This window comes from Coffea arabica, chromosome 2c (genome assembly GCF_036785885.1).
Source record: "Coffea arabica cultivar ET-39 chromosome 2c, Coffea Arabica ET-39 HiFi, whole genome shotgun sequence".
Lineage (NCBI taxonomy): Eukaryota > Viridiplantae > Streptophyta > Magnoliopsida > Gentianales > Rubiaceae > Coffea > Coffea arabica.
The window spans coordinates 4559963-4572696 of NC_092312.1; the positions used below are offsets into that span (position 1 = coordinate 4559963).

The 12734-nt window shown below is 38.6% G+C and overlaps 3 protein-coding genes across 5 annotated transcripts; all 3 read right to left on the minus strand.

Moving 5' to 3' along the window:
- Window position 1: 1 nt before the first annotated feature.
- Window positions 2-4091, minus strand: LOC113725297 (5-amino-6-(5-phospho-D-ribitylamino)uracil phosphatase, chloroplastic-like). 2 transcript variants are annotated; one of them, XM_027248395.2, is made up of 11 exons: window positions 3876-4091; window positions 3652-3771; window positions 3282-3350; window positions 3036-3140; window positions 2899-2953; window positions 2123-2196; window positions 1639-1722; window positions 1407-1547; window positions 868-933; window positions 666-775; window positions 2-351 (listed from the first exon to the last, which is right to left on the minus strand). In XM_027248395.2, exons 1-11 carry the CDS (start codon window positions 3981-3983, stop codon window positions 183-185), a joined length of 1101 nt encoding a protein of 366 aa, XP_027104196.1. In that variant the 5' UTR covers window positions 3984-4091; the 3' UTR covers window positions 2-182. The 2 variants fall into 2 exon arrangements, 1 of the variants encoding a protein (XP_027104196.1); XR_003457306.2 differs by having other exon boundaries at window positions 212-351; window positions 594-775.
- A 1000-nt stretch (window positions 4092-5091) lies between these two features.
- Window positions 5092-7391, minus strand: LOC113725298 (uncharacterized). Its single transcript, XM_072073745.1, has 5 exons — window positions 7142-7391; window positions 6866-7021; window positions 6329-6416; window positions 5394-6209; window positions 5092-5185 (listed from the first exon to the last, which is right to left on the minus strand). The coding sequence occupies exons 1-4, from the start codon at window positions 7222-7224 to the stop codon at window positions 6114-6116; spliced, it is 423 nt and encodes a 140-aa protein (XP_071929846.1). The 5' UTR covers window positions 7225-7391; the 3' UTR covers window positions 5092-5185; window positions 5394-6113.
- A 2028-nt stretch (window positions 7392-9419) lies between these two features.
- LOC113725299 (WEB family protein At2g38370) lies at window positions 9420-12438 on the minus strand. Of its 2 annotated transcripts, none has more exons than XM_027248401.2 (2): window positions 11999-12438; window positions 9420-11074 (listed from the first exon to the last, which is right to left on the minus strand). In XM_027248401.2, the coding sequence occupies exons 1-2, from the start codon at window positions 12164-12166 to the stop codon at window positions 9635-9637; spliced, it is 1608 nt and encodes a 535-aa protein (XP_027104202.1). In that variant the 5' UTR covers window positions 12167-12438; the 3' UTR covers window positions 9420-9634. The 2 variants fall into 2 exon arrangements, with proteins under 2 accessions (XP_027104202.1, XP_027104203.1); XM_027248402.2 differs by having other exon boundaries at window positions 9420-11071; window positions 11999-12437.
- Window positions 12439-12734: the final 296 nt, after the last annotated feature.

The following is a 12734-nucleotide window of genomic DNA, read 5'->3' on the forward strand; positions in this document are numbered from 1 at the left end:
AGAAACGAAGAAATAATCTGCTTTGGTGATTTTTAACAATGAGTGTTCTGTACAAGTGAAACATATCACACTATCAATTTCGAGAGAGAGTAGTATATAAATTTTGACGGAAAAGAATCAGGACATAAGCGTCACTTTGATACGAGCATGGAAATAGAGAACAGGACGATTCCCTCTGTAAGTTAGAAAATTGTGTCAATGGTAAGCTTCCTTCTAGGAGGAGATTTCTCGATTATTTGCTTCTGCATGTCCATGAAAGAGGAACCTTTATGCGCAAACAATCTTCGAAGGTTGATAACAGAGAGCTCAGTAAAGCTGGCGACCGCAAGGTCAGCCTGCTGTAGCTCATACCTGCAATGTTGAGGCACCAAAATCAAGTTAGCTTTGCCGGGTTAAAAAAGAAGCCGAAAGACGAGCAAATCTACAATGAGAAAATGGCAAAGACAAGAGAGGTTGATACTCCAAACTGCTTGTATCCAAGTACTGAACGGGAAAAGCTCTTCACCATCCCAATATGGTGATTATGCACATGCAAAGAAATCCAAGTCCATAAAGAAAGATAAAACTGAGTAGAATATTGCAATTCGCTCGACCTTGAAACTTCACTGCATCTTTCTTTCTGAAATAAAAGACAGGCACATACAATCATCAACATGAACACTTACGCCGGGTGAGCACCAATTAATGCTACAGCCATCATTGTACAGTTATGAGCAGCAGTTATCCCCCTTGGATCATCTTCAAAAACCACACACTTCGATGGCTTCCTGTCCAACTGCAATATATTCTCAAGCAGATAAGCACACCCAGAAAATTAAACCAGTGTCAAACAAAAATTCTAGCTTTTTCATTTCCACCATCTTATACCTTCACTGCAGCAGAAAGAAACCTGTGCGCTATGGACTCCATACCATCCTCCTCGGCCACAACTGCCTGCACCAGATAGGTCATGAATTCAGACAAAGTGCAAAAAACATAAAGGAGAGAGACAAACAGGCACGGAGAGAAAAAGATGATCGCATTAGATTCATTTTATAGATATCCAAGAGCATCAGGCTTGCTCTTTCAACCTATCACTGTTAGAGATTTAAACTGGTTCTGTAAGAGAGGTTTCAGGCAAGTACATGCAATAAATATGTCATTTAGTACACGTGCAATCAGACTGAATGTATGTTACCTTTGGGATTAGTGAAGGTCCCACTACCAGTGAGCACATAGTAAAAAACAAGGCAAGTGTGTGGACTAAGAGATAAACAAAGTTCACCAGACATAAATGCAAAATCAACACTTCATTAAATAATATTTACGAGATAAGACTTGTTACAAGACACATTACTATACTATGGTTGTCATAACAAAAGGCAAAGCCTATATATTTATCTTGATGAAATAAAATAACATGCAACCTGAAAATACTTTATAAGACCCATCCTTTCCAACGCCTCAATCATACTTCTCCGATCAAGACTTGAGACGACAGCACAAGGGATGCGTGCAGTTGACACTGCATCTAACCAATCTTTTAGTCCTTCGACTGGTTTTGAAAGCTGATGATTGAGCAGATAAACTAGAGAATATTAATGATACTGATATGTTACATTTGTAACAGAAAAAAGAATGGTGCTGAAAGGTGTGGACCTTGAGAAGATTGTCATAATATAACTGCGAAAGTCTCAGTTTTAATCTGTCCATATCATTCTCTGCCTTCTCCCAGAGCAAAACCTTCAATTTTGCAGAAGATATTATGAATCAGACAGTAAGCAATGAAACTTGACTATTCAGGACTCCAAACAAACAGAAGAAGAATATCCCCACCCTAAAAATGAGAAGCATAAGACTATCCAGACAGGAAAAAATGAATGTTAATAGGAGGAATAATACATAGAAGTGCTTGTGCTTGACAATAGATGCCACTGGATATTAATACCTTATTCTTTGTACATAACAGAATGATATGAAGAACTAAAACAAATCATACTGGTGAAAACCAAGGCTCACAAGCTACTACTACCAATAAGCAAATAATAGTACATTCTGAAAAGAAATAATCATCAAATGTGACAGAGAAAGTTTGGGATTCATTGTCCATTTGTTCAGCACTAAGGAAGCCAGAATTTGAAACCTTATGTAAAACATGTTCAGCACCAGCGTACAGCATGAGTCTTTGTATTTCATCGTCTTCAGGAAACTCCTTTCCTGCACAAAAGCCACATAAAAATGCACTTATGAAGTCGTAAAGGACAAAAGAATAAATTATGTTGTTGTTTAAAAGTCTATAGGAACTTTCATCTCCAAGCAGGAAACTAAAGACAAACAATTGAACAAGAAAGTAATCATGGGAAAATTGTGTGCACAGCAATGATTTAAGAGGCTGAACAGACAATTTAAAATAAGAGAAGAAGCTTCACCAAGTTCCTAAAAGTTAGGAGAATACCAAATGTACTTAAAAGTTCTACGGGACCACATAATCAGAACTTTCAGGATTTGATCATCAATGCGAAGATTGCTACTAAGGGGGGAAAGGGGACTTTAGCCAACTACTTGCTTGATTACTGGATGTAGCTTTAACCACATGCACACACATGACCAATACTTTCATTCCTTTCCAGAATAATAATAGCAGATAAAATATCATCTTGATTCCATAAATTAGCAAACTTTTACTCCAAAAAAAAAAAAAAAAAGAACAGGATATGGATTTTAGCTGTGGGAAAGAAGAAGGATAACCAAATCTTGTTATCCTTATATTAAATACACATGGACAATTATACGTCAAAAGGCTCTTGTAACTTCTGTAAACAAGATAAAATTTCTTCCGTTGCTTTGCAACAAAACCAAGGTAAAGCTAAAATTCTGCTCCACAAGTCATGAAGCCATTGCAAGAAAAAGCAAATTCACCTTCCTCCGCGGCAAGTTTTTTCCAGGCATTTAACTTCAAACCTCGAGTATCAGCCTGAAGTCCATCCAAATGAACATCTTGTTAATAAACAAAAATTCTCGAATAAAAAGAGATGGTGGTGAGGTTGAAACTGTACCACCACATTGTCCCAAGAGAAGACAAGGCCATATGCTTCATCAGGTTTCATGGCATAACGAATTCTCTGAAGAAAACCTTCTTGTAGCCTATCATTCAAGAAATCCTGGACAAAGCAAAGACGTTAGTCGTAAGTTGTAAGTGATAAAGACGGTGCCATTGCAGCAGGAGCGGCGCATACACAATCCAAACAAAGCCAAATCGACAAAGAGTGCATCTAATCCAAGTAGCGCTTTCTGTAGCTTACCACATCGATTTTGAGGGGCCCATCTGGTCTAAAAGTCTCAAATCCCTCTCCATATTCAGCTCCAATTGCCTGCCCAAGAGAAGAAAAGGACAAAAAGAAAACAAATGACAGAACAAAAACGAACTTGATTAATATTGCTCTTCCAAGACACAAACTTAGTCCAAGGAACGAGAATCAGACCCAACTTCTACGTCATCACTACAGCTAAACAAAGATTATCTTCAGGAAAAAAAAAAAAAAAAAGAGAGAGCCAGAGTCATAGAACTTATCTTTTTTTAGTAAATCTTTCAAAGAAAGACAGTTAAATTACTACCTGTGCATAATCAATAAAGAAAGAAAACAAAATAAAGGAGCGGACAACCGAAAGTACCTCTTCGATGAAAATCCTGGTGGGGATAATTGGGAACCCATTTCCTTGGGGCCCACAAGCCTTGCTTATGACCAGGGAACGATTCCGATGCTGGCCTACTGAGTTTGAACGTTTAAGTCTCTGTTAATTTAGGAAATTTGTTTTAAAAGAACAAATGGTGATATGCTTGCTAATCATCGAATTAATACAGAAATAAAAGCACCAAGGCGAAAGAGAGAACGAACCGATAGTCGGAGCTGTGAAGAAAACTGAGGAGTGAAGGACGCCGAAGAGAGAGGGTGGTGGAGAATAGGCGCGGAGGAGGAGCTGGTGCAGCTCAGAGCATTTTCCATGTTCAATTCAACCACTCACCAGAAAAGAACGGTGTGAGTAGAAGCCTCGGGGGGTGCGGAATATGGAATCCAGGAGGACACGAGGCCGGGGCGGCTTGCAACAGTTTGGGTACTATTGTTCCAGAGATGTTGTAGAACATCTTGGGCCTTTATTGCTGTTCGGTTTCATAGAAAAGTTGACTTGGGCCTTTTGAAGTCGAAGCGGATGTGGGCTTTTATCCAGAAGTTAGCAATGGAACAAATTTTGATTTGTTTCACCGAGTTAGCAAGGGGTACATTTTATCCCCTCACCTCACTAGCAATTTTTTCCCCTCACTGGCTATGTCACAATTTGATCATCAAAGTTCTAATTTCATGTATGATTCGGAAGTCAAAGAAGTATCATCTATCATTTGTTATTATCTTCTTTGTGATCATACCATACGGGCAACCTTTCTGCAAATATTTCTTTTGTTGTTCTACTTCCAAGTCAAGTGCAAGGTTCATCCAAACATAATGGATACGTAGGAAGATATCCAAACGGAGGAAGACGTACTACTGCATTTCCAAACATAATGGACACAAAATAAATAAATAAATAAATAAATAAAACCAGTCATATTAGTGGTTGACACACAGCCTTCAAGACATCAAATATATGTTCTCCCAATCCAAAGGCCAAAAGGGGCTGCTCCACTCCTATTTCCTCTTAGGACAGGACAATCATCAGATCACGGTTGCTTTTGGACGTAGTAAAATTCCTCAATTTAGTGGTATGTACAATAGCCAAAGTGACTTGCCTCGCTCGCTTTAGTATGTATGTAAGCAATGGCCCAATTTTCCGGTGGCTGCCACTGCCAGAAGGTTGCTTTTTTTCTCATTCATTCAAGTCAAGACTCCAAACATCGTCAACAAAACCATGCAACCGATCCCAAAAATGGAATTCAATTCCTTAGCGGATTATTCGGGGGCCACTTCTTTGCCCTGTTTCATCAGATGAACCAGTTAAAAAGTGCCTTAGCTTAGCATCTCTTGACTCTTGATGCTGCGGAAACAGAAGCACCTATAATATGATAGAGGCAAAAAGGACTAGAAAGTATACACCAATTTTTGCTGTCAAAGCTGTCGCCCATCTCAGACCAGAAAAGAAAGCTATCTGAATCGTGGGGATCATCACATATATCATAGTCAAAACCATCAAAGTATCCATCTTCTGCACGGTTCTGTGACCAAATTAAACGGTAGGATTATTTGGAATACAGCTATTAAGTTAGAAAACCACAGAAACACACACGAAGATAGGTAAAATCTTTTGTCTCTTCCTGTCTCCCTGAGGAGGACAAACAGGAAAGGTGTAATCTGGTTGAAGTACCAAGGTTAATTATATTTCTGATATAAAACAGGCACAAGGATTAGATGAAACAGACACACCTCCTCGTCGTACTTCCCCGCTTCTGCTGAGTCCGCTTCATCATCCAGCTACAGATAATCAATACGAGGACCCCAAAATTAGATAAAGCTCTGATCTTGGAGTGAGGAGAGGCAGGGTATTTTCTTTTGATTTTAACATAAGAAGCTAAACCAGGTATGACCACCATAATACAAGATGTGAAACGTAACCTCCTGTGTAAGATCATTTTGATTTGACTTGCACATAATTTGGCGGAAATGCTAGGACCGATTACTGTCAATACATTTTTCACTTTTCCAAGGACTTCCTGGAGTTAAAAGCAGCACCAACATAGGCTTACAAGCAACTTTAGTACAAGATTTTTGCTGATTGGTGCAAAAATATGTGCCAGGATATAAATATCACTTGTTTCTTGCTATTCATTCAGCGTCTTGTGAACTGCCACATTACTACATACGATACAACTGCTACACAGATTAGTATCAAACAAAGAAGAACAAACATGCAACAATCACAATGCCAGCATCGCTATGTTTATGAGAAATCTAACTGAATCGAAAAGAATTGGCGTATTAAGACACCAAAAAGAACTGGTCACCCTTGCTAACTGTATCGAGAAGTACTCACAAAAATCAGTAGTGGTTTTAGCGATCTCTTTTTCTTTTTTTTTGGCTGAACCGTGAATACATGTTTAAAGAATTAAATAATGCCCGAAAAAAAATCATAAACCAAGAGTTTAGTCACTTCACCCATGACATATCATTTTCCTCTTCGAGCAGAGCTTTTGTGTGAGCCGAGTTCACCTTTTCCGCTTTCACGAGATATGGTTGCCTCGCCTAAGAACACCAACAAATGAACAGACAGAGCAAATAGCAATAAGCAAAGAGAAGGCAGGAGCTTATTCCGCCTGTGATATTAAACCTCTTTCCATATTAGTGAAGCATACCGTATTTACCTGTTTAGACATTTTCTTCCACATCTCAAAGCCCTTGCTATCAATTGCAATCTCATTTTCCTCCTTGTGAATGTCCAACAATTCTTCCCTGCAAAATCAATCAATTTGTAAACTTATTTTGTCCAGTCTAATTCTACTCTTGCAGTCTTGCTTCATAGCTGAAAGGGGGACGATGAATACAAATTGCTACCTACTCCGCTAAAAGCATCAACCAAGAATTAAAAAAACAAAAAGGGACTATAATTGGCAGTTTACATCTTTACGCAGACTATTGAATGGCACATGCTCACCCTTCCAATGACTAAAATTTAAGAATCCATAGTCTAGTGTTTTATTCTCGCTTTGCCTCCTAGAGAACAAAAATCACAAACTAGACCTACTCAACAGGAAAAAGGGAAAAAGAGAAAAAAGGGTTAAATTGCAATAAACAATAATAATGCAAGCATTCGAAATTTTAAAAAAAATATATATATATAAAGGAAATGTGCTCAAGAATCAGACCCAATATATGAAGCAATGTAATGTGGAATGTAGTACATGAAAAAGCGGAATGCTGATCTGGGTTGATCTTCAATGTTCTGCGATTTAACATTTCCGCTCTGCCGCGGCCTTTTCAGTTTCTTCAGGCTATTATTTGACTCACACTCGTGCATATCAGCCAAAGCAATTGCTACAGAACGACCACACCTTTCACTGCAATATACCTCAAAACCATACACTTTCACATAAAGATTTATTATTTAGATTTTTTTTCGTAAAAAAAAAAAAAAAGAACAAAGTTAGAAGACAAAAGATACAAGAGGAGAAAAGGACCATTTCTGGAAAGCACTTCCATCAGGAGCACGGCGAATGGGGTATGCATTGACCCTTTTTCTCATTCTTGGCTGGTACACCATCCCCGGACTCTGATTGCCCACCTCTCCTTAAATAACCTTATACAACTTCTGGATATAAATGCCGATTACTGCATCGAAAAAGCAGGTGAACAGTGTTGGCCAACCAGACTTGATGATGGGTGAGGGTTACACATTTGGGCTCATTTTTTGCGCGAGCGGGAAGCAATTGCGTAATTGAATCGCTGTTCTGTTTTCACTTTATAATAGTGGTAAGATTACCCTTTTCCCGCGGTGACTCAAAAGTTGGGTTTTTTTTTTTTTTTAAACAGACGATTGCTTAATAGACACGTGAAAACCGTGAGGAAACACTCGTCGGAGCAGAGAATAATCACGCCACGTGGCGCAGGAGGGACAAATTCTTCATCGCAGTTATGCAGCACAGCTCCGGCCGTCTCCATAAAATAAGGTAAAAGATTTCTTTCCGGGGCACAAAGGAAGCTGAAAGGGCAAGTGAGCAACGTAAAGCTGAGCTGATGTATCATGCACTACGATTCTTCTCTACTTGTACTTGTCTCTGTATTTTATGGAACCATCCGAATAAATCATTACTTTTCTTTTGATCGCTAAATTAACATAGTTGTCAAAATCGCGATCCGGATTGTAGGATCGTACGATCCTACGATCCGGATAACCAAAATCGATTCGGATCGTATTCAAAATCGCAAATTATATTAATATCTGTAGGATCGCATAGAATCGTAGCAGGATCGTGTAGGATCGTAGAATCGATCCTACAATTTTTTTATAAATTTGTGAAATACGAAGCTCCATTTTACAAATAAATGAAAATATTTGTGGTATATTTGTAATTTATAAAAGAATTGCAACCTTTAATTGCAATTAAGAGCTTTTGGTAGGATCTTACGATCCTACGTTTCGATCCTGTAAAACTAAAATCGATCCTATGTATAATCCCGATTTTACAAACCTTGAGGATGATACATATATATATATATATATATATATATATATATATATATTAGAATATTTGGGCATTTAGTATTTGAAATAATACACAGTGGCCAAATATTTGATCATGATAACTGTGAGACACAGTGGCCAAAATGATAGGCCATCAACGCCGCTGTAGTAGCCCACAGGCCAGATATGACCAGTGATTTGATAATTGGGCCCTTGTGAGCCTATTTTGGAAAGGTGGGGATGGTCACATTCAATCTTGGACTTTGACCGCGCACCGCTTTTGATTGCTTTCTTGGGATCATTAAATTTAGGGTTTGACTAATGGGTGCTTGAGGCACTCCTTAAAATCTTTTGGAAAGAGGGAAATTAACTTAGCAATAATGTGTTTAAATGTGTAAGTGTATAATAATTGTGAGTTGTATGTGTATTCATATGTTAATCATATACCGTATTAAGTAAAGTATTAACAACCATTAGAAAATAACTTCATTTAGTCAAATAATATTATTAGTACTCTTAAAAAAGGTTTTTGGCACTCCATCTATTCTAAATTAATTAATGAATGAAACTACCCTCCACTTCTTTCTTTTTCGTTCTCTCTCTTCTCTTGGGCACAAACATTTGGAGGTAATCGTGTGTTTCTTTGTTCTTTTCTTTTGAAATTTATGGCCAATTAAAGATTTGAATATGTTCTGTAAGATAGCTTTTTGTTAAGTTTGGTGATGATTGCTTGCAAGAATTATAGTTTATACTACTATAATTGGAGGTTATCTTTATCATAGTTGGATACATCTCAGGTAGTGATTGATTTAGATTTTCAACGACATTATGAAGCCACAATGAATAAGAAAATGATTGATGTAGAAAACCATCATGCTGAGTTGACAAAAAAAAAAAAAAAAAGATGACTTTGATTTAGAAGAGCAACAAGCTTGAGTTTGGGACATGAACAAGGAGGTAGATGAAATGCCGTGAGTAATAGATGATGCAGGGTATTTTCGAAGCTCAAGAACATAGACCAATGCTTGGAATGCCAGAAGCTTTTATTAGAGCACAAATATCATTCGTCTAGATTTAAAGTGGTGATTAAAGAGGTTGGCATCCTTCCTATCTAGAAAGACCCCCGCCAGAAGGCAGAACGACAGTGGCTCTCCAATTCTGAAATGCGCAGGAACACCAGCATCCCATACATATCACAAGCTGATATGAGCAGTTTACTAGCTTAACACTGATAGAATTGAAAAGTACCATGAATTCACAGATAATCAACAGTATACATCCGAAATTGGCCTATATAAACCATTGCATTAAAACTTCTATACAGAAGATACACTCAACACCTTAGCAAATAACTTATAGGAGACAACCTCTCAAAATCCACACAAATTAAGCAAGCCTAACACGCAACAAATTATCTGGGAACTGAGAAAGGGGGCAAGTTATTAGCATGGGGAATAAAGCAATTCCTCTATAAACCAAGATATAATCATTAGACCTGTGCTTTTTTCTTGCTGTGCCTGGGAATACTTACATGAATAAATCCAAATTTCTTCCTCTGAGTATAGAATTGCTTGTCCAGAGTCCCATCTTTCATAGATTTTGTAGGGTGCAATAGAAGTCCGCTTTGTTCACGAAGCATTTGGCTCAAAGACACCTCTTGCCTTTCAGCGTGGCTGTCAACATGATTTCCCACTACAATATCATCTTGCAGAATCAACTTCCTGCTTAGTATATCGCCAATGGAAATGGTAGACCTATAAACTTTGTCTTTAACTACATTTGGTTCATTTTCATTCAGTGCCTCAGACCCTCTCTGGGCAGAAGCTGGACGGGAGTTTCTAAACCTGTATTTTGCAGAATTATGCCCCGAGTATCCCATTTGATCCACTTCGGAAGCACCCTTACCACCGTAGTCGTCAAATCCCAACCTTTTCCTATCACAACCGTCTTCACTGCCCAAAGCCTCTTCAAGGGATTTTTTACAGCGTCTAGTTTCTTGTTTTGTTGTTTCTAGCTTCTTCAAGATGGTTACTTCTGATTGATTTGCGCAATCAGTCTGGCGCAAGGTATTCATATCTACAAACTTGGTCTTACACAGCTCTTCAGCTTGTTGGGCCTTGTGAGTAAGGGAGTTGTACTCCTCAATGGACAGAGTTATTCCACCAGGCTTATGCAAGAATATATCTGGTGAATTGTTGCCATCTAATAGAGCACTCCTTTCGGCAAGAGCAATAGCCTCCACAGCCTTAGCTGCTTCTTCCATTTTTCTGGCAGCTGTTAACCTCATTTCAGCCATCTTGATGCTGGTCTTTGTTCGTTCAATTTCGGACATTGCCTTCATAACCTCATATCTGGAAGCCTCTGTCATTTTCTTGAATTGCTCAGCCTCAAAATTTACTTCTTTGACATCCCTCAAGATGTCTATTGAGGTTTCGGGGTTCTTGGGAGTTAGCAAATTTCGGTCTTCATCTGGCATTACTCTGCATCTATCACAATCCTCCTGAGCTGAGAGTAATTTAGAAGAATTTGGGATTTTCCTATCACTGTTCTTTTCAAGCAAAACATTTTCTCCCTTCATTTTATTATTCAGAGTCTCAACAGAAGCTCGAATCACCGCAAGATTTGTGGTTGTCTTACAGAGGTTCATCTTAGCTTGGTTCAATTCCATTGAGATTAAACCAGGTGAGACAACAGGACACAAGTTTAATCTCCCAGCTGAATCCTGGCTTTCTGGCTTCAAATCGGGACTTTCCATGAAAGCAGTCATTTCTTGAATTAAGTTCAACTTTAGGCCTTCAACAAATCTTTTTGTAGCTTCCACTTCCTTCAATACATTAAGCGTTTCCTGCTCTTTCATGATGAGGTCCCTCTCCAATTGTGCAGCTTGCTCCTCCACTTTATCAATGTCAAAGACCTCGGTGCCATGCTGCTAAATGTTCAAAAACAAGATAAAATACAAACAAAAAACAATCATTTGTCATACATAACAAAGTAAAGATGTCAGAAACACTTTCAATTGTGGAAATGTGACTTAGTTATCAAGTAATTCTGGCAAGTCAGGGTGGAAAGTCTGTGTTTATGTCACAATTAAATCGACAAAATGTAATCCAGAGTCTTGAATTCATTTGCTTTTTGCAAGTTCCATAATGATCATGGGGCATATTATCGTGTTTATCTTAAGCCCACCACAGTTTCTTTAGTTGAAGACTGTTTAGCGTGTGACTTTCTAGAAACGAGTGTAGAATAGAGTCTGATGCTCCCTGGGAGCAGGAGGAGTGTTTAAATACGGAGTTGTTTCCAAAAAGAAGGAAAAAAGAGCGTGAATAACAGAAGTGGGATCTTAGTGCAAAGAATTAGCTACTGCTACTAGTTGTGGAAGGAAGACAGGCATATTGCTGCAACAGGAAATAAAATATAAGCCCAAACAGAGAATTGTAAGGTGAAGGCATCCAACTGAAACCTAGGGACGAGTAGCAAAGTTAAGTAAATTGGCCTATGACTAGGTGAAATCATCAGCTAAATCAGAAGTTAACAGTAGTAGTGTTTCGTGCTCATTTGATGCAAACATCGTTCAATATTGAAGAAGATCATGTAAACTGTCACAGAGTTACAGAAAATTAATTCCTTCAATACCTCGCCGAGTAAACAAAATGTAACTTCCGGTCCCCCTCCTAGTTATGAAAGAAGGAAACATTAAGATTTTTGACGGTGCTACCCATTGCAACAATCGACTGTACGAGATTCAGAATCACCAATGACATTCATTGCAGCAAAAATGAGTCCCAACGGTAGCACCATCTTCGAGCGGCAACTTGCGAAACCAAATAGAGCGGAAGTAGAAAATTTTACTTACATGGTGAGCAGCCAAACCAAGCAAGTGATGGGGCAACCAAGGACCACCCCCTCCAAAACGGTCTACAGCCTCCTTAACCGACTCAAAGGGCGGTGAAGTATCGATTTCAACTCTGGGATTGATCACCTTCTTGGTCTCTGTCATTGCAGATTCTGTGGCTTCCGCCATAACATCACCTGCCGAGTGCCCCCCCCCCCTGGTATGTATGTATATTTCAGAGGTCAGCAGTCAAGAAGTCTGTTTTTTGTCAAGAAGTCTGTTGAGGCAGTAGAATTGGAGAATCCCACGAATTGACTGCCGGCAATTTATAAGTAGAAAGAAGGATGAATTGGTGACACTGTTGGTGTTAGTGACGGGAAGGTGACGGGTAATAATGATGTTTTGGGAGTGTAAACGGGGACCAGGTAAAGATGGCAGTTTTTCTGGCTCACCACTGCACCACAACTCCCTTGATGAGTGTGTGAGCGTACTGTCAAGCTGTGTGTGTGTGTGTGTGAGTGCAATGACGGGATGGCATGCACAGTTGATAGACACGGAAAGAAAAAGTAGAAAAATTAGAAGTTAATTAATGTGAGTGGTCCAATAATTTACTAGTAGTAATTTAGTACGGTAACTAGTTACAAAAGAAGCCAAAAAAAAAAAAAAGAAAGGAAATTCTAAAGTTGAATAGAGAGTATTAAAGTAGTATAGTAAAATTAAAGGTAGTATAGACGAGGAAGGGAAAAGTGAGAAAACA

Bases quoted from the DNA above. Each gene is read 5' to 3' on its own strand.
- LOC113725297 (XM_027248395.2), bottom strand. From the start codon at position 3,983: ATGGAAAATGCTCTGAGCTGCACCAGCTCCTCCTCCGCGCCTATTCTC. The intron at 2,954-3,035 runs GTACAGTTTCAA...GATGGACTTCAG, and splicing joins TCTCTTGGGACAATGTGGTG to GCTGATACTCGAGGTTTGAA. The intron at 1,723-2,122 runs GTTTCAAATTCT...GCAAAATTGAAG, and splicing joins CTGAACATGTTTTACATAAG to GTTTTGCTCTGGGAGAAGGC.
- LOC113725298 (XM_072073745.1), bottom strand. From the start codon at position 7,224: ATGGTGTACCAGCCAAGAATGAGAAAAAGGGTCAATGCATACCCCATT. The intron at 7,022-7,141 runs GTCCTTTTCTCC...GGTATATTGCAG, and splicing joins GGAAGTGCTTTCCAGAAATG to TGAAAGGTGTGGTCGTTCTG. The intron at 6,210-6,328 runs GTAAATACGGTA...TGGTGTTCTTAG, and splicing joins GGAAGAAAATGTCTAAACAG to GCGAGGCAACCATATCTCGT.
- LOC113725299 (XM_027248401.2), bottom strand. From the start codon at position 12,166: ATGGCGGAAGCCACAGAATCTGCAATGACAGAGACCAAGAAGGTGATC. The intron at 11,075-11,998 runs GTAAGTAAAATT...TTGAACATTTAG, and splicing joins TTGGTTTGGCTGCTCACCAT to CAGCATGGCACCGAGGTCTT.